This window comes from Topomyia yanbarensis, chromosome 1 (assembly GCF_030247195.1).
Source record: "Topomyia yanbarensis strain Yona2022 chromosome 1, ASM3024719v1, whole genome shotgun sequence".
Taxonomy (NCBI): domain Eukaryota; kingdom Metazoa; phylum Arthropoda; class Insecta; order Diptera; family Culicidae; genus Topomyia; species Topomyia yanbarensis.
In genome coordinates this window covers 193930092-193948466 of record NC_080670.1, presented here as the reverse complement: position 1 = coordinate 193948466, position 18375 = coordinate 193930092, and the positions used below count along the sequence as shown (strand labels likewise).

At 45.2% G+C, this 18375-nt stretch overlaps 1 protein-coding gene across 4 annotated transcripts in view; it reads left to right on the top strand.

The window, feature by feature from the left end:
- Window positions 1-18353, top strand: part of LOC131685879 (E3 ubiquitin-protein ligase Nedd-4-like) — a 28205-nt gene extending 9852 nt beyond the window's left edge. Inside the window, exons 2-14 of one of the 4 annotated variants that reach the window (XM_058969896.1) lie at window positions 2847-2929; window positions 3422-3706; window positions 3949-4063; window positions 4128-4258; window positions 13860-13941; window positions 14188-14493; window positions 14648-14907; window positions 14996-15116; window positions 15306-15852; window positions 15915-16039; window positions 16098-16396; window positions 16460-17152; window positions 17214-18353. In XM_058969896.1, coding sequence (XP_058825879.1) covers window positions 2847-2929; window positions 3422-3706; window positions 3949-4063; window positions 4128-4258; window positions 13860-13941; window positions 14188-14493; window positions 14648-14907; window positions 14996-15116; window positions 15306-15852; window positions 15915-16039; window positions 16098-16396; window positions 16460-17152; window positions 17214-17316 — 3150 coding nt within the window. In that variant the 3' untranslated portion in view covers window positions 17317-18353. Of the gene's footprint in view, window positions 1-2846; window positions 2930-3421; window positions 3716-3948; window positions 4064-4127; window positions 4259-13859; window positions 13942-14187; window positions 14494-14647; window positions 14908-14995; window positions 15117-15305; window positions 15853-15914; window positions 16040-16097; window positions 16397-16459; window positions 17153-17213 lie in introns of all 4 variants that reach the window. The other 3 variants (XM_058969888.1, XM_058969907.1, XM_058969915.1) reach the window with 3 other exon arrangements.
- Window positions 18354-18375: the final 22 nt, after the last annotated feature.

The window sequence follows — 18375 nt, the reverse complement described above, 5'->3', positions numbered from 1 at the left end:
TTAATTTACAAAGAAAAGTGTTCTTTTTCATATTTACGACTGTGCCTAATTATAAAATATTGGAATAAAAAAATATTTTAAGAGAAAACTCAAAATTTCATTATTTTTATCTCACACCTATTTTATTGGTCAGCAGTGTACATTCCCCATAGAGCCTCAGTTGGCCACCGATGGCATGGGGTTACCTTCATGACGAAAATCGATCTACTTCACTCCACAAGCTTTGCGGCAACGACAGTATGGCAAGTTCAGACTAAACGCGTCCCAACCTGTGGTGGGACGAAAATGCTCAAACGCGTACACGGAGAAAGCTGCCTTGCATTTGCAGCCTTCCGGAACGGCGGGTTAGCCACTAACCATCAACAGTACGCGATATTAGAAACGCGAATGAAGAGTTTATGAAAGCCAAGAAACGTAGCCACTAGCGTCGGTATGTCGGCGGGTTAACAAGAGAAACATCGATGAGCACTCTTTGGGACATGGCCAGGCGTATGGGAAACCAAAACAGTACCAACGAGTGCGTGGAATATTCAAACCGCCAAGAAGGTTTGTCCGGATTCCGCCCCGGCACAAGAAATCTACCGCACCGTGTCTTCTCACGATGGTGCGAACGATACACCTTTTCCGATGGTGGAGTTCTTACTTGCTCCTGTAACAATAAAGCCCCAGGACCAGACAGAATCAAATTCAACTTGTTCAGGCAGACTCTGCCAAGAGACGCTTGTTGAAATTAATTAAAAAGTTTCTTGAGTAACATTGTCCCTCAAGACTGGAGACAAGTGAAGGTCATCGCCATCCAAAAAAGCTGGAAAACCAGCTTCCGACCACAATTCGTATCGACCGATAGATATGCTGTCCTGTATCCGGAGTTGTTCGATAAAATAATCCCCCTCGACAATCGGATCGAAGTAAATGGTTTACTGCCAGACACACAATTTGGCTTCCGCTAAGGCAAAAGGACGAACGGTTGTTTTGCGTGGCTCGCAACAGAAATTCAAATGGCCTATGCTAATAAGTTCTTTTTTGGATATTAAGGGGGCTTTTTATTCAGTGTCAGGGGGAAGGGGGGGGGGGGGGGGGTTGCTTCTCTAATCCTCCGATCATCCCATCACATGATATTTGGTATTCTTCAAGGTGCTAAAGCACACTAAAATCCGGTCAATCCTATTATTCATTGGATTGTCTGCTTTAAAGATACCACCTGTAATAAAAAAGGTTTTTCGGAATTGGCGGAAAAGAGCATACTCACTGGATCGTAGGTAAACTAGAAGTGAACGATTATTTATTCTGTTAGTTCTCGTTCGCTTATAACGTTACGTTCTGTTACATATTCAAGGTATAAGTATACAAACGGAGACTTCCGAAGCAATTTGAAGAGTTTTGATACTCATATTGCTAGGATATAATTGAAATTTACAAATCGTGCCCTAGTACTGGAACATTACTCCGAAAAATCCGGATTACTAAGAATTAGGTGCATTCATCCGGTTCAATGGATGAGTTTTTGAACCCAAAACATCTAAAATTGTCCAAATCGGTTAAAGAAAGCCATAGTTATGAGCATTTCAATTTGCGGGTACCCGGGTACCCTTGTCGGCCTGTTAAAGGTGTTTTTGGACACACAACGGTTAATAGTCGATTGATCCGCTTTAGACCTAGGAGGCCCAAGAGGAGATCAGGTAGAACAAGAAGAAGTTTTAATTGCTCCACTGACGACTTAGCATGCGTTGTTAGAAGCATGATACATTGGACTAAACAAAATAGAGAACTTGACGTTACACATTTCGAGACAAACATGCACAAAATTTAAATCCTCCTCCGGAGGATCGGTGTATACTTGCCAGACAGTCGCCATTTCGTCCGATTTTGCAAATATTGCATCGCGGGAGGGACCGAGATCTTCTAAGCTATAAACTGCTATACTGCCCATAAACGCAGAAGAGTCCCATGTGGATTTTTGTCGAAAATGAGTTATCCGTTGCATTGTATTCTGTATCACCACTGAAACACACTGCACAAATAAGATTACCGGGTTTGTTCAGAAAATATAAAAAAATACCAAAACAGGGTTGTCCCATCCATTTGGCTCAATGGATGGGACAATCTTGAACAGCGTTTTTTCTCGGCTTGCTGTTTTTCAACATGGGACTCTTATGCTGTTATGGGCAGTATAGCCCGCTAAAAAAGTATATATATATATATATATATATATATATATATATATATATATATATATATATATATATATATATATATATATATATATATATATATATATATATATATATATATATATATATATATATATATATATATATAATATATATATATATATATATATATATATATATATATATATATATATATATATATATATATATATATATATATATATATATATATATATATATATATATATATATATATATATATATATATATATATATATATATATATATATATATAATATATATATATATATATATAATATATATATATATATATATATATATATATATATATATATATATATATATATATATATATATATATATATATATATATATATATATATACTATATATATATATATATAATATATATATATATATATATATATATATATATATATATATATATATATAATATATATATATATATACTATATATATATATATACTATATATATATATATATAATATATATATATATATACTATATATACTATAATATATATATATATATATATATATATATATATATATATATATATACTATATAATAACTATATAATATATATATATATATAATGCATAGTTATCAATAAAGAATATTTGATCCTTTCAGAACGAAGATGGTGCCTGCTCTCGTCTGCGGATAAAGGTCATTGCTGGTCAACAATTGGCGAAAAAGGACATTTTCGGCGCTAGGTATGTTAACGTTTCATACTTCCAGCGATTTTCATTGGCGTTCGTCGGTAAATTACGTCTACCCATGCTGTATGGCTGTATGTATGGCACTATTTGTTGAAGAAAAAAAAATCACATTTCAGCCTAAAAATTTGGAAGAGCAGGTCATGTTCCTCAAACCTTTTAAATACTTCCTAGAATGCAAATATTGGTGGGATTCTTCATGCGTAAAATTCGAACCCTTTCTTCGAAGTAGTCCCCTAAAAAGTGCGCACCCGCAAAACTCGGCTGCGTAAAAGCGGATTAATAAATATCCGGTTTTTACAAAGTAAACTTGCACTCTATAGTAACAGTCGGTTAATAATAATAATCAGTACAACCATGATCTGATCTTCCAAATTGTAATTTTCCCCGCTCATTTGTACATTATTCAACAACTAAAAAAATTCCAACTCTTCGTATAAAAATAACCCCGGAACAAGAATAACACCTTCCTTTCCCTCCTCACATCAGCGACCCATACGTCCGCATCGACCTGAACACCATAGCCGGCGACGAAAACATCGATTCGGTGCTAACGAAAACCAAAAAGAAAACACTCAACCCCCGGTGGGACGAAGAGTTCATCTTCCGGGTGAAACCGAACGAGCACAAGCTGGTCTTTCAGGTGTTCGACGAGAACCGGCTAACCCGGGATGACTTCCTCGGGATGGTGGAACTACCGTTGTCACAGCTGCCGAAGGAAACGGCCGACGGGGCACCGATTCCGAACAAAAGCTATCCACTGCGGCCGCGCAGGTCAGTAGGGTATGTTTGGGTTTATTTTTCTCTTCCGTTCGGCTTGCTTTGTTTGGTTAATTTCAGTTTCATTTGTTTTTCTTCTTTTTATTGGCTTTTATCAGCGGTTTTATATTCGATCAGGAATTTGTCGACGCATTTGTTTGTATACTCATCTGAGCACGTTTATCTACCGTGAAACTCCAAGCGATGAAGTGGTATTTTATTGGACGATTCTAACACGATTATATGTTTGCTTTTAGTGCCCGATCAAAAGTGCGCGGTCAGCTGGATCTGTATCACGCCTACGTTCAGGATTTGAATGCTTCCGGGGAGACCGATTGGGAAATCATCGAAACGAATAATTCAATCTCTAGTGTGAGTAGACGGAATGCTTGATTGGTTGAGAGGAGCTTACAATAATATTTATATTCTTTTGCAGAGTTCGAATGGTGGCGGTGGGGCAGTTGATGTTCTACCATCCGGATGGGAAGAACGGCAGGATGCCAACGGGCGTACTTACTACGTGAATCATTTGGCACGATCCACACAATGGGAGCGACCTACTGCCGTGTGAGTTTTATTTTTAATTAATTGTTTCGGTCACCGAAAACATCGTCAAATTTGGTAATGCTGGTAGCTAACTCAAAGTGCAAGCAGTATACCTTATTATTATACTGCTAAACAAGCTTATCCCAACTGATGGCCGGTTCCAAACCGTTCAGTTTACCAAAGTAGACCAATTCTTGTGAGCAACATTTCAGCTCAGTTCAATTTGACACAGTACAAATTTTAGGCTTTTTCATTAGCTCCTTTGTGAACCGATGAGCTGACGAAAACTTTAACTTAAAAGTGAAGCAAGCTCGCTTGTCGGCTTACTTTTGTTAATCGATTAAAAGTGATAGCTTAGGACTGGCTTGTTATTAGTTTAGTTTTTTATTAGGTTGTCGAATGGAGGGATAATTTAGAATTCATGTATTCCGCGATTCTTCATGAGTATTCCACTGTTATTTTATGTGGCCCAATCAGCCAAGTGTGATGAGGATAATGATAATCTGTCACCTAAATTCCAGCGAAATCAGAAAGTGGCTGGTCCGCACTATCTGCTCCCGTCACCCCAAAAACAATGGCACTCAACATCGGACGATCCTCAATAAACAGCAAAATTTTCTACGGGATCGAACTCACGTGCCGAAACTTAGATGGGCTCCCCACCATCATCGGGCCACTATACCACGGAGCGGTGCGGTTAGCCTGCGGACTACTACCTAGCACCCCTGCCGAAGCAGGCAGTGTAGAGGACGGAGTACTCCCTTGTGTTGGGAAACAGCCAGGGCCGGGTGACAAATACCACCTCCTCACCATCGCAGCCAACTTTCACCTGGAATTCACCAACAAATTCCCAGCTACCATCGCCCGACCACATTGCATAGGACCACGAGTCTGGCACGACCCTGGACCTAACATTGACGACAGCCTCACCCGTACAATAGAGGCCGGAGACCCCCGAGCAGTATCATACCAAAATATAGTCAACTCATCAACCGGAAATACCAACAACTGTTCTCTTGCTCAGTCAGGCAATGGCTAAAAGAGACACAGATGAAGTAACCGCAATTTTAACCGATTCCTTGTCAGTCCTACACGGGACATCGAATCAGGAACTTCAACCCAACCATTCGTACAGACCAACGAGTCCCACCGAGACCTACTTATCACACTGTGCTGGATTCCTGGCCATAGTAGCATCAGAGGGAACATAGATGCCGACCGGCTAGCCCTACACGGCAGACATGCCCGAGCCCGACTACCAGAAGAAATACCATCAATCGACATATACAGAGAATTCAACATGAACCTGCGGAACGGATTCACTAACCACTGGCGGCTCGAGGCCACACACAGAAAGACAAGGGATCTGCTGACCTCTGGTTTGACTGAGCCAGTTTTAAAGAACAGCGAAAACTCTCCCAACTCCGGGTGGGACACACGAGAATTACTCATGCCCGCACCATCTCTAGGGAACCAACACCGGAGTGTACCACATGCAATACCCGACTCTCTGTTGAACACCTCTTATGCAACTGCCGGGAACTTGAGGACCCTCAGCGACAGTACGTATCTGACCGATTCAATCCGAGACGTGCTGTCCAACGACCCGGTCCGGGAGGAAGCACTTCTATTTTTCAAGGACACCCGTTTATTCGACAGCATCTGAATCAACCAGAGTAAGCGTGGGTCCTCTGCCCCATTTTCGCCGGCTGATGGAGAGCTTTTTCGTGGCCCTCACTAGTCTACTACAATCAATCCTACCACTAGCGGATCACAATCGATTGTGGGCCCTCTACCACACCCCTTACCGGATGCCGGAGCGGTCTTCCACTGCCTAGACCAGTTAAGAACGAAGCCCTCGAAGAGCCAACCTAGAACCACCACTCACATTAGCGAAGGGGCCTCTGCCACATCATGCCCCAGCAATGGAGCGGGCGCCCGTGGCCGGCAACACCACCATCAACCGAAGTACTCTTCTAACTAATCCTTACCAGCCACCAACATGTCCTAGATCAGTCAAGACCGAACCCTCGAAGGCATCTCACCGAGAGACACACCACAACTACATTTTTAATGGACCCTTTTTTTAGAGCATTAAAAAAATTCAAGGAAACCCTGAGACCGGAAAAAAATGTACAAAAACTCAAATGTCTCAGAGAACAGGTTTGGACTGCCATTACCCAACCCGCTAAAAACAATTGCTTCTGCCCAGAACCTGATTCCTCCCCGGCACTACCTTACGGCATTACTTCCGGGAGGGGTTTTTATGTGCATGGCACCCACTCTAATTCTACTAGTTAGTTCCTTCAGTAGGGTTAGAGCCCCACTGCTCAACACATCACTAGTTCTCCACCATCCACACAGACTGGCAATTTCTGCATGGCAGTCGGAGAGCTGGCTGTGAGTCGAGACTTAGTACTCCTCCCCTACGAAGACAATCTGGGCGGCTAACTTCAGATTGTCTAATTCACCGAGCCCTTTGGCTCCCTTGTGTCAGTTAGCACCACGACTCGGCTCTTTTGTACCAGTTAGCACCGCAACTCCCTTCCCGTGCAATTCAGCACCATTTACTCGTTGAGCTCCCGACTTAGTCGCGAACTACTCAGTCTAGTCCTTGACGGTGGACTTAGCCTACTCCGACGGAGAATTCCCCGGCGAGAGAAGTTCTCCCGAAACCGAGCCAACCAGCCAGGTGTCAAGGTCAAGGTGTCTAGCCGCGGTCTTCTCAGTCTACTCCCCGGCGGTGAATCTAGCTTACGCCGACTGAGAGTTCCTCAGCGAAAGAAGTTTTCCCGATACCTTTGATTTTAGCACCACAATTTCGTGAGACCTTTGGCTTCCTCTCGTTCCCTTTTCGCTCTACTTTACCAATGAGCCATTAAGCTCTCGCCCTTACTTGTTCGCGAACTACTCGGTCGTGTCCCCGACAATGGATCTAGCCTACTCCGACGAAGAATTCCCCGGTGAGGGAGGTTCTCCCGTAACCATTTATCTCTCCGCGTCGTCCCGATCTACTCGATCTGGTCCGCGGTGGATCTAGCCTACTCAACGGGTCAGCCAGTAGGTGCTGAGGTCTATCCGGCGATGGAAGTTCACCTTTCCATGCTTCTTATGCACGACGCATTTGGAATGAGTCGGTGAGTCCACCTTTCTTTATCCGCGTTGTCCCACTCCTGCTGCCATTTAGCCAACGAGTCCGCTCGGACCAGTCTCCTTGCGTTACGTGCATTTCTCCGCTGGTAGCATTCCACGTCCTCCGCCAGGGTGATGCAGATGGGGATCATTCCGGCGATAACGCATACTGCCTCCGACGATATTATTCTGTAGGCATTTGCGACTCGTACGGCCATCAGCCGGAATGTCCTGTTCAGCTATTCACGGTTCCGCTTGGTTTTCGGCGCAGCACCCCAGGCAGGAACCCCATATCGGAGTATCGATGACGAAACAGTAGATAGCAGACATTTCGTGCTGCTTCTCACTATTGCGTTCGTTAATTTCGCCGACTTTTCGCAGACATAGTCGACGTGGTTGTTGAAGCTCAACCTGTCGTCGATTATCACTACCAATTGCTTTAGTGCACGCTTCGATGCAATCACGTGCCCTCCGGTGTCGATCAGCATCCGCTGAACCGCTTTGCAGTTGCTGGCCTCCGTCTTGTGGTGGGCTATTTGCAGCTTGACCTCGTTCATCCAGCTCTCGATTGCGTCTATTGTCTCCGTCACCGACACCACCACTTCTTTAAGTGTTTCACCCATCACCGTTAGTGACACGTCGTCCGCGAAACCCACGATTTTCCTGGGCAACCGCAGTGCTAGGACTCCATCGTACATCCCGTTGCAAAGAGTAGGACCCAGAATGGAGCCCTGAGGAACGCCCGCTGTGACTCGCATTGACTTCTGCCATTCGCTCGTCTCGTACAGCAGCACTCTGCTCTGGAAGTAGCTCTTCAGGATCTGGCATAGATAGTCGGAACCCTTATTCTGTGCATCGCTGCAGCGATGGCTTCCCAGCTGGCGCTGTTAAATGCATTCTTCACATCTATCGTGACCACCGCGCAGTATCGATCTCCTTTACGCTTCAATGGACCCTCTGGCACACTCTTGCGGTGTCTTGGACCAGCGGATCGTCTGCAACCGGTCTCCCCACCTACTGAAGCGACGAGCCAACATGGAACAACCACAGTCACTACCGAAGTAAAAACCAACCAACCGTGGATCCTCTGCCACATCCCGTCCGGATGCTGGAGACGACCCCGTTCAACCGAATAGACAACCAACCCGTTCAAGAGAAAATATCCCAAAAAAAAAAGAATGGGCGAATGACCATTCGGTTAAAACACCAATAAACAATAATAATGATAAATTCCAGCATAGCTTTGCAAAGAAGCGCTCGACTCTTTCAAACCTATTGGTTTACACCAGTGTTTTGTACTTCGCTATGGAAGAACGACACCAAATAGACGCGGTGTACTTTGTTTTTTTTTTTCAAAAGCTTCCGATACAGCTCCGCATAATGTTGCTATCAATAAATCGGAAAAGCTCGGCTTTCCCATTTGTTTAAATTAATTGACTGTAGTCCTATCTAGACAATAGATTTGCTTACGTAAAAGTTGTGAACATTAACTTGACTTTTCAAATTACCGACTGGAGTTCCGCAAGGCAGTCACCTGGGGCCTTTTATATTCTTCTTATTCATTAATGACCTCTGTGAGCGAATCCAGTCTGGAAAGCTGTTATATGCGGACGATCTAAAGATCTTTCGAAAGATGAAATCAGCTGTAGACTGCGTATTTCTTCAAATTGAGATCGACTTAGTTCAAAATTGGTGTAAACTCAATGGTATGGAGTTGAACATAAATAAGCTCAAAGTGATCGAGTAAATGTTGAGTTAATTGTTGAAGATATGTATGATAAGGCGAGCCAGCGCCGCCTTTAAATAAACGCTTAGCCCAAATCTCTCTCCTCCCGTGATCCTTCAGCGTTACTGCAAAGTTGGCGCAGGCCTAGCTAGCCGCCCATAAAAATAGCATGCTCAGGAAGTTCAACAAGAAATTTCGGATGGACACAATTGGCACAGACGTACGCAACGGAAACGGGCTAGAGACTGGAAATTTGGGACATGGAACTGCTGGTCGCGTAACTTTATTGGGAGCGCTCGCATACTTGCCGATATAGTGAAAGACCGCAAGTTCGACATTGCAGCGTCTTTCGCGGGAACCACACCATCTGTCAGAGCTGCGGCAATACACACGAGCTGGGAACAGCTTTTATGGTGGTGGGGAAATGCAAAAGCGTGTGATCGGATGGTGGCCGGTCAGCGACAGAATGTGCAGGTTGAGGTTTAAGGGCCGGTTCTTCAACATAAGCATAATTAACGTGCATAGTCCCCACCTCGGATTCAGCGATGACGACAAGGACGAATTCTACGCGCAGCTGTAGCCTGAATACGATCGCTACCCAAGACATGATGTCAAGATCGTCATCGGCGACCTTAATGCTCAGGTTGGCCAGGAGGTGGAATACAGACCGGTAATTGGAAGGTTCAGCACCCACCAGAAGACGAATGAGAACGACCTAAACCTAAGAGACCTCCAAGAACATGGCCATAAGGAGCACCTTCTTCCAGCACCGCCTCCTGCACCGATACACATGGAGATCATCGCAACACACAGAGACGCAAATTGATCATGTTCTGCTTGATGAACGGCACTTATCGGACATTATCGACGTAAGGACCTATCGGGGCGCTAACATCGACTCGGATCACTATCTGGTGATGGTTAAACTGCGCCCAAAACTATTAGTAGGGAACAGTGTAAGATACCGGTCCAGGTTATACCCGCCGCGGTATAACCTGGACAGACTGAGGGAAACCAACGTCGCGACAACGTACGCGCAGCATCTTTAAGCAGCGTTGCCACCGAAGGAGGAACTCATCGATGTCCTGGGATACGTACAGAGGAGTCGACGGAACGATTGGTTCGATGGCGAGTACCAAGAGATATTGGACGAGAAGAATGCAGCACGCGCAGCGATGTTTCTTCAAGCTACTCGTCAGAACGTGGAGTCATATCGAGGGAAGCGAAAACAGCAGACTTCAGGACAAAAAGCGCCGCCTGGAAGAGTCTGAGAGAGAGAGGAGATGGAGCTGCTGTATCGCTCTCAGGAAACGCGGGCGTTCTTCAAGAAGCTGAATGACTCTAGCAACGGTTTTGTGCCGCGGGCCGAAATGTGTAGAGACAAGGAAGGTGGCATCTTGACGGACGAACGTGAGGTGGTCGAAAGGTGGAGCCAGTACTACAATGAACATCTGAATGGTGCGCAGGCGGCCAATCGGGCGTTCGAGGAGGACGATTGTGTTAGTACCGGCGCCCACTATGAATGAGGTTAACGAGGCTATTCAACAGGTCAAGAGCAACAAGGCAGCTGGTAAGGATGATCTAGGAGCGGAACTCTTCAAGGTGGGTCCGGAAAAACTGATGGAATGCATCCACCGAATAATCGAAATAATCTGGGACAGAGAACAGCTACCGGAGGAGTGGAAGGAAGGGGTCATAACCCCTATATACAAGAAAGGCGACAAATTGGACTGTGAAAACTACAGAGCGATCACAGTGACAAATGCCGCTTACAGATTCTGTTCCGGCGCCTATCACCGCTGGTAAATGGATTTGTCGGGAGTTATCAGGCCGATTTCATCAACGGCAGATCAACAAACGACCAAATCTTTACTACACGGCAAATGCTCCAAAAATGCCGTGAATACCAGGTCCCGACATATCAGCTGTTCATCGACTTTAAAACCGCATATGACACGGTGGACCGTGTAGAGCTATGGAAAATGATGGACGAGAACGGCTTCCCTGGGAAGCTGACAAGACTGATTAAGGCTACGATGGATGGTGTAAGGTGTTGTGTCAAAATTTCGGGCGGCCTTTCGGGTCCGTTTGAAACACGCAGGGGACTAAGACAAGGCGTTGGGTTGTCCTGCTTGCTGTTCAATATAGCGCTGGAAGGTGTAATGCGAAGAGCGGGGTTCAACATGCGGGGCACGATTTTCACGAGATCCGGACAGTTCGTGTCGTGGATAAATGTGTCTAAGACGAAGTTCATACAGGCTGGCGGAACCGATCACGATAGGGTACGCTTGGGCAGTAGTATTACGATCGTCGGCGACGAGTTCGAGGTGGTTGATGAGTTCATCTATCTAGGCTCATTGGTGACTGCGGACAATAACACCAGCCGGGAGGTCCGAAAGCGTATTATCTCTGGAAATCGTGCTCCACAAAACTTTAAGATCCAGGAAGCTTCACCACCGCACGAAATACGCCATGTACAACACACTGATTAGACCGGTGGTTCTCTACGGGCACGAAACGTGGACAATGCTCGAGGAGGATCTGCAAGCACTCGAAGTCTTCGAAAGAAGGGTGCTGAGAACGATCTTCGGTGGTGTGCAGGCGAAACGGCGTGTGGAGGAGAAAGATGAACCACGAACTTGCGCGACTCTATGGTGAGCCAAGTATCCGGAAAGTAGCTCAAGCTGGAAGGGTACGGTGGGCTGGGCATGTTGTGAGGATGCCGGACAACAACCCCACCAAGTTGGTTTTCACCTCCAACCCGGCAGGTACAAGACGGAGAGGAGCGCAGCGGTTCCGGTGGCTGGACCAAGTGGAGCAGAACCTGGCGAGTATCGGGTACCTGAGAGGTTGGAGACAAGCAGCAACTGATCGAGTGACGTGGTGGAATATTGTGGAACAGATTAAACCATGTTAATAAAGGGCGAACACAAAATTATTGCGACACATTCAACAGGGCATAAATTTTTTACCATTGGGTAAAAATCAACCAAATTTTGCACACTTTCTCATTGATGTGTATTGTTTACATGCTGTCAATCTCGAAGTCGTGTTTTTCGATTCAACGAAAATGGAGGTGAACCAACGCGAGTCGAGAGAACAAATTCTTTCCAAACACCTGGAATTTCCTGATTTGTCGCATCGGCAGTTGGGAAAAATGTTGAACATTCACCATTCAACCGTCTCCATAGTGTTGAAGCGGTTCCAGGAGCGGTTGATGTTGGACCACGGGAAAGGAGCTGGAAGAAAACCGGGACCGGAGAACAAAAAGACGGAGGGAAAGGTGAAGCGGATGATTAAAGCAAATCCCAACGTCTCTAGCCGTGATTTGGCTAAAAAGATCGGCATGTCGCAGAGCTACGTCCGGAATGCAAAGAAGAGAGCTGGACTGCATACATACCGGCAAGAGCAAGTTCTATGTGGACGACAAATTTAAGAAGAAGAAAATGTCGAAGTTCGCCTCCAAATATCTCAGTTGGCAGGCCATCTGCTCTTGCGGACTGAGTAGTGAGCCTTTCGTGACAAAGGGCACTGTAAATGGCGAGATCTACAAAACTGAGTACCTCGAGAAGCGCCTTTTGCCGTTCTTGCAGCAGCACGACGAAGTTCCGCTATTTTGGCCAGATTTGGCATCATGCCACTATTCTAAAAGTGTCCTGGAGTGGTATGAGGCCAATTCTGTCCATTTTGTTCCAAAGGACATGAATCCGCCAAACTGTCCGGAGCTGCGCCCGGTGGAGCAGTACTGGGCAATGATGAAGCGGGAATTTCGGAAGAGCAAGAAGACAGTCAAAGACGAGAAGGACATGTTAAGAAAATGGAAAAAAACTGAGAAACTGGTACCGGATGGCACTGTAAAGACTTTGATGGAGGGCATCAAGCGAAAATGCGTTCAATTTTACATTCAAGGTTCCATCGATTAACTTTTCTTTTGATTTTTGAAGTAATATTTACTTAAAAGTATAAGTATAAAACAACCCTAAAATTTTGGTTTGATTTTACACATTATAAGAAAATTGGCATGACATTTTCGGTGTCGCAATAATTTCGTTTTCGCCCTTTACAACCGAACTCCATGTACGTATGCGGTGCGCGTACACCTCTCGTACACAAAGGTTCATGGCACCAGTTTTCTCCTTTTCACTTTCATCATCACTAGCGTTGAATCTTTTTGCCTTGTGTGAACCGTTCTCGTGTGCGCACCCAGTGTACGCACACGGATGTTTTTTTTATTTTTATTTTGATTATAGAGGTTTTAACCTTAAGGTCATTCGCCTCTTCGGGTTAGAAAAATCTCTCATGAAAAATTTCTAACCCTATGTGTGGGGTCGGGACTCGAACCCAGGTGCGCTGCGTACAAGGCAAGGGATTTACCAACTACGCTACGCCCACCCCCGCACACGGATGTTTGAACTAAAGTTTGAACATCATTCGTTTGGACTTGACGTCCGAGGCGAACATGTCTGAGGTTGAATGCGTGCACGAAATTTTTTACACAGACACAAACTTGTCGATGTTCATGGGAAGTCTGGCAACAACTGTAAATGGGAAGTCTGGCTGCAAATGTAATTTTCTAGGTTGATTCCTAAGGAAGTGTAGTCCTTTTATGTATTTCTCAATTTGTAGAGTCATGGAAGCAAGCTTCCGAGAGCTCAAATCTATTCTTTTTAATGACACTATAACCGATAGAAAAAGTTGTTCTGTATACTTTAAGCCCCCCATTCACCTCTCTACTGTTGTACTAACCTTCCAACTCTGTTTCAGCCTAACGCAATCATCCCAGGACAACGACATGGCAGCTGCCTTCCAAAGACGTGTTCATATCAGCGTGGACGATAACATTACGGTAAATATAACCGACGTCATCCGGTAATCATTTCAGTACCTTAACCACAACCAAAACATACACACCAACAGCGCGTGTCCCATAGCCAGCCAACCGATACAAACAATCGCATGTTGTGTTTGTGCGCAATTTTGTATTTTTTTTTCATTTTGTTCTTCTCAACGCATGCCTTCCCATATTTTTCGTTCGTTGGAATTTTATAATTTTTGAAATCACGTTCAAAAACGGTAACAAAACCATCCCAAGGGCACCGATGCCGTTGGTTCCGACAACGATTCACCTAGTTTGATTAACGTGGATGAGGAGGAGGAGGAGGAGGAGGAAGAAGAAGAAGATGTCAACGAAGGCAAAAAAGCTACTGTAGATCTGCCAAATCGTGGCCGGCTGGTCTCTCGTAGCCAAACGGTTGACTCACAATCCTCACCGGTTCTCGAGGATGAACCTGGTCGTGATGTAGAAGCAACAGGAAGCGCCGAAGAATTCGGTTTTCCGGTTGAAGATGATATCGGCGTCGATGTACTGAGCCTCTACTTTGACTCGGACGATCAAGAGGTGGTTTCGAGTGGATGTCGTGTGCGTGCGTGTTTGTTGTTGATTGATCGATGTTTGCGATGTTCGAGAGGTTGTTTCTTGCACCATACCTATAGTTATAGATTTTGTGTTGTGTGTTGTTTTGTAGATTCTAAATATAGCACTTTCCATTCAGGCGAGTAACGTAAGCCTAACCTCCGAGCAGGCCGCAAGTCGTCTCGATGCTTCTTTGAACAATTCAGTTTCCTCGCTGGCGACAATGGGTGCGGCAACTGTTTCCACGAGCGACGATCCGGTAGTGTTCCGGTCGGATTCACTACGATCTCTGCCAACGGTACGAGTCAGTTCTCCACCCCTTCTTCCGGTGGCGTTGGTACGGAGTCCAACGCGGGTTGCTTCGATGGCTAATGCCTCCCAGGCTGGTATCAGTCGAAGGTTGGTGAATTGATCTCCGTTTGCGTTTGTCTTTCTTAAGCTCTGAAAAAACTAACACTTAATTTTGAATCTCCTGCACGGTTTGAAGAAAAAGACTCCCGCCCTTACCAGTTCCAGCTTTGCCCCGTCAAGTAACCGTCGAACAAGAGGAAGCACCTCCCTTGCCACAAGATATACCCGGACTGAACGAAGAAGCTCCCAGCGGAGAGGTAGGGAACGGTTTTTACAGCCGTGCTTTTTTTTCTCTTCTGCCAGTGTCATAGTGTGCGTTTATTGCTAGTGGCTAGACATCGTGTTATGCTCGTGCGGGTATCGCTATTCTAGAAGCTGTCGGTGGTGGGATGTTCCAATGGTTTCGGTCAACTGGAAGTAATTGAAGTGTATTTCTTCCCACCCAGGATGTGGATCACGCAGCGCAGAACCGAATCCTGCAGCATTTGAGCGATTCTAGTCGCCGCTCCTCGAGCCGCTCGTCAATCGGTAGTGACAGCAGTGTTCGTGGTGCCATTTCTGTTGGTGGTGGAGGCGGTACAACCGAAGACGAAATTGATGGTGGTGGCGGTGGAGGAGGTGGCGGCGGTGGTGTTGGAAGACGTTCATCAACTAACAACAATAACGATGCAGGTGATGATCTCTCATCGACACGTTCCTCTACCTCCAATGAGAACGATTCGTCCAGTAGTAGTCCGGTTGGAGCGGAAGCAGTGCTCCCAACAGGATGGTCCATGCAGTTAGCTCCCAATGGAAGGGTTTTCTTCATTGATCATAACGAGAAGAAAACGTCGTGGGTAGATCCACGAACTGGTCGGGCAAGTCCGATGCCAAACACACCGAACAATGCGACGATCAGTGACTCGAGACGACCGGAAGACGGACTGGCACCACTGCCGGAAGGCTGGGAGGAACGAGTGCATACCGATGGGAGGATCTTCTTTATCGATCACAGTAGGGCGTTCGGGTGTGAGTTTCTGAAAGAGGCAATTAACTAGTTCGATTTTTCATTTCAGATACAAGAACCACTCAATGGGAAGATCCACGTCTGTCGATGCCGAATGTGGCCGGCCAAGTGGTTCCATATTCTAGAGATTATAAGCGGAAATACGAATACCTTAAGGGTCAGCTGAGGAAACCGGTGAGTAACTCCTAGCCCGAGATATGTCAAGGTTATGTTCAACTCTATTCTGTAACAGGCTAATGTCCCAAACAAAATCGAGATCAAAGTGCGGCGGGCGTCTATCCTGGAAGATTCCTACCGGATCATCAATTCCATTACCAAGATTGACCTGCTGAAGACGAAATTGTGGATCGAGTTCGAGGGTGAAGCCGGTTTGGACTATGGTGGACTAGCCAGGGAATGGTTCTATCTACTGTCGAAGGAGATGTTCAATCCATACTACGGACTGTTCGAATACTCAGCTATGGACAACTACACCCTTCAGATCAATCCGTTCAGTGGGTTGTGCAATGAGGATCATCTTCATTACTTCCGGTGGGTAATCTTATCTTTCTAGATTTGACCTCTTTTTCAATAAAATCGATTCTATTTCCGCAGATTCATCGGTCGAGTCGCGGGGATGGCTGTTTACCACGGTAAGCTGTTGGATGCGTTCTTCATCCGGCCCTTCTACAAGATGATGCTGCAGAAACCAATCGACCTGAAAGATATGGAAGCCGTGGACATGGAGTACTACAATTCGCTACTGTGGATCAAGGAGAACGATCCGAGTGAGCTGATGTTAACGTTCTGCGTTGACGAGGAAACGTTCGGATACACCAGCCAGCGGGAGCTGAAACCCAACGGTGCCAACATTGAGGTTGCGAATGAAAACAAGGATGAGTACATCAAGCTGGTTATTGAGTGGCGCTTCGTGGCTCGGGTTAAAGATCAAATGCAAGCATTTCTGGACGGGTTTGGTCAGATCGTTCCGCTGAATCTACTGAAGATTTTCGACGAAAATGAACTGGAACTGCTGATGTGCGGCATCCAGAGCATTGACGTGAAAGATTGGAAGAGGAATACACTGTACAAAGGTGACTACTTTGCGAATCATGTGATCATTCAGTGGTTCTGGCGGGCGGTGCTTTCCTTCTCGAACGAGATGCGAGCGCGGCTGCTACAGTTCGTGACCGGAACGAGCCGGGTGCCGATGAATGGGTTCAAGGAACTGTACGGATCAAATGGACCGCAGATGTTCACGATCGAGAAGTGGGGTACACCGGAAAACTATCCTCGGGCGCACACCTGGTAGGAACAAACACGATAATCAAAATTTTATCCGATTATTTTTAATTTTCCTCCCCGATAGCTTTAACCGTCTGGATTTGCCCCCTTACGAAAGCTACCTGGCACTGAAGGATCGTCTGGTGAAGGCTATCGAAGGCAGCCAAGGATTCGCCGGTGTCGATTAAACCGAACCAAATCGTGCAGTGTTTGTAAATATCGAAGCGCAAGCAGCTATTTATATTCTTACGCTTGATCTTTCCTCCCTCCGTAAATCAGTAACCAGAATGTATCCTCCACATCCTACACCAAACTCTCTTCCGTGATTTAGATGTCGATTAAAACAACACATGACAATCTTGCACCTGCCAAGTGCATGCATGCAGTGCGACATTCGGACGTTATCCTCTAGCTGCCAAACCGAACATTTGTGCCGTAGTATTCGATTACCAACTAGAAGAGCAGATAAAAAAACCCGCATAGTTAAAGCCAGAGAGCTATTGCGATTGTTGTAAGTGTTACGGAAAATTGTTTTCTCATTGTTATCATCATGCCTTAGCTGAGAGCTCTATATATATTTACTAACGTGTTTGGCCCTTCGACTGGAGTGTCACCAATTTTAAATCGTGAAATCGAATGTTGAACATTGTTTTTGAATGTTACTAAATCCGTTTGACTGTTTCGAGATTCGGTTACTTCTCCTGGATATAAATAAGCAAAACCTGACCGAGCGAATCGCTTGTATTTAATGAAGAATCAGCCAAGTAGCATTTTGCATGTGGGCGGTAAAGAAGCGGGCGAATGAAAACGAAAAAAAAAACTTACGGTTACTTAAGCTGAGTGAAGCTTTATTATCATGTAGGAATAATCCAATTAGTCAGAATCAGCCGGCGACGGCGAGAGAAACGTGACGGAATTTGTGTAGGTGCCAGTACCCGGGGGATCCGTGTCGAACAGGAACCAGATCAGGGGTGTAGCTTGTAGCTAGTGGTGCAATCTGGCTAATGGTGTCACCAATGTGCTACTATCGTTCTAAATGAAGAGATTACGGTGATAGAAACTTGACAGAACCGAATGAATTGCGTCGAAAGAGCGCAATGAGCGAACAGAAGCGGAGAAATCAAAGAAATGATACTTTATATAGTTAAATATTTAAAAAAAAGTATTTTTAATTCTTATGTGATAAGAATATAATAAAGATGGTGAAAACATCTTAATATGTTTGTGGTTCATATTTTTATTTTTCA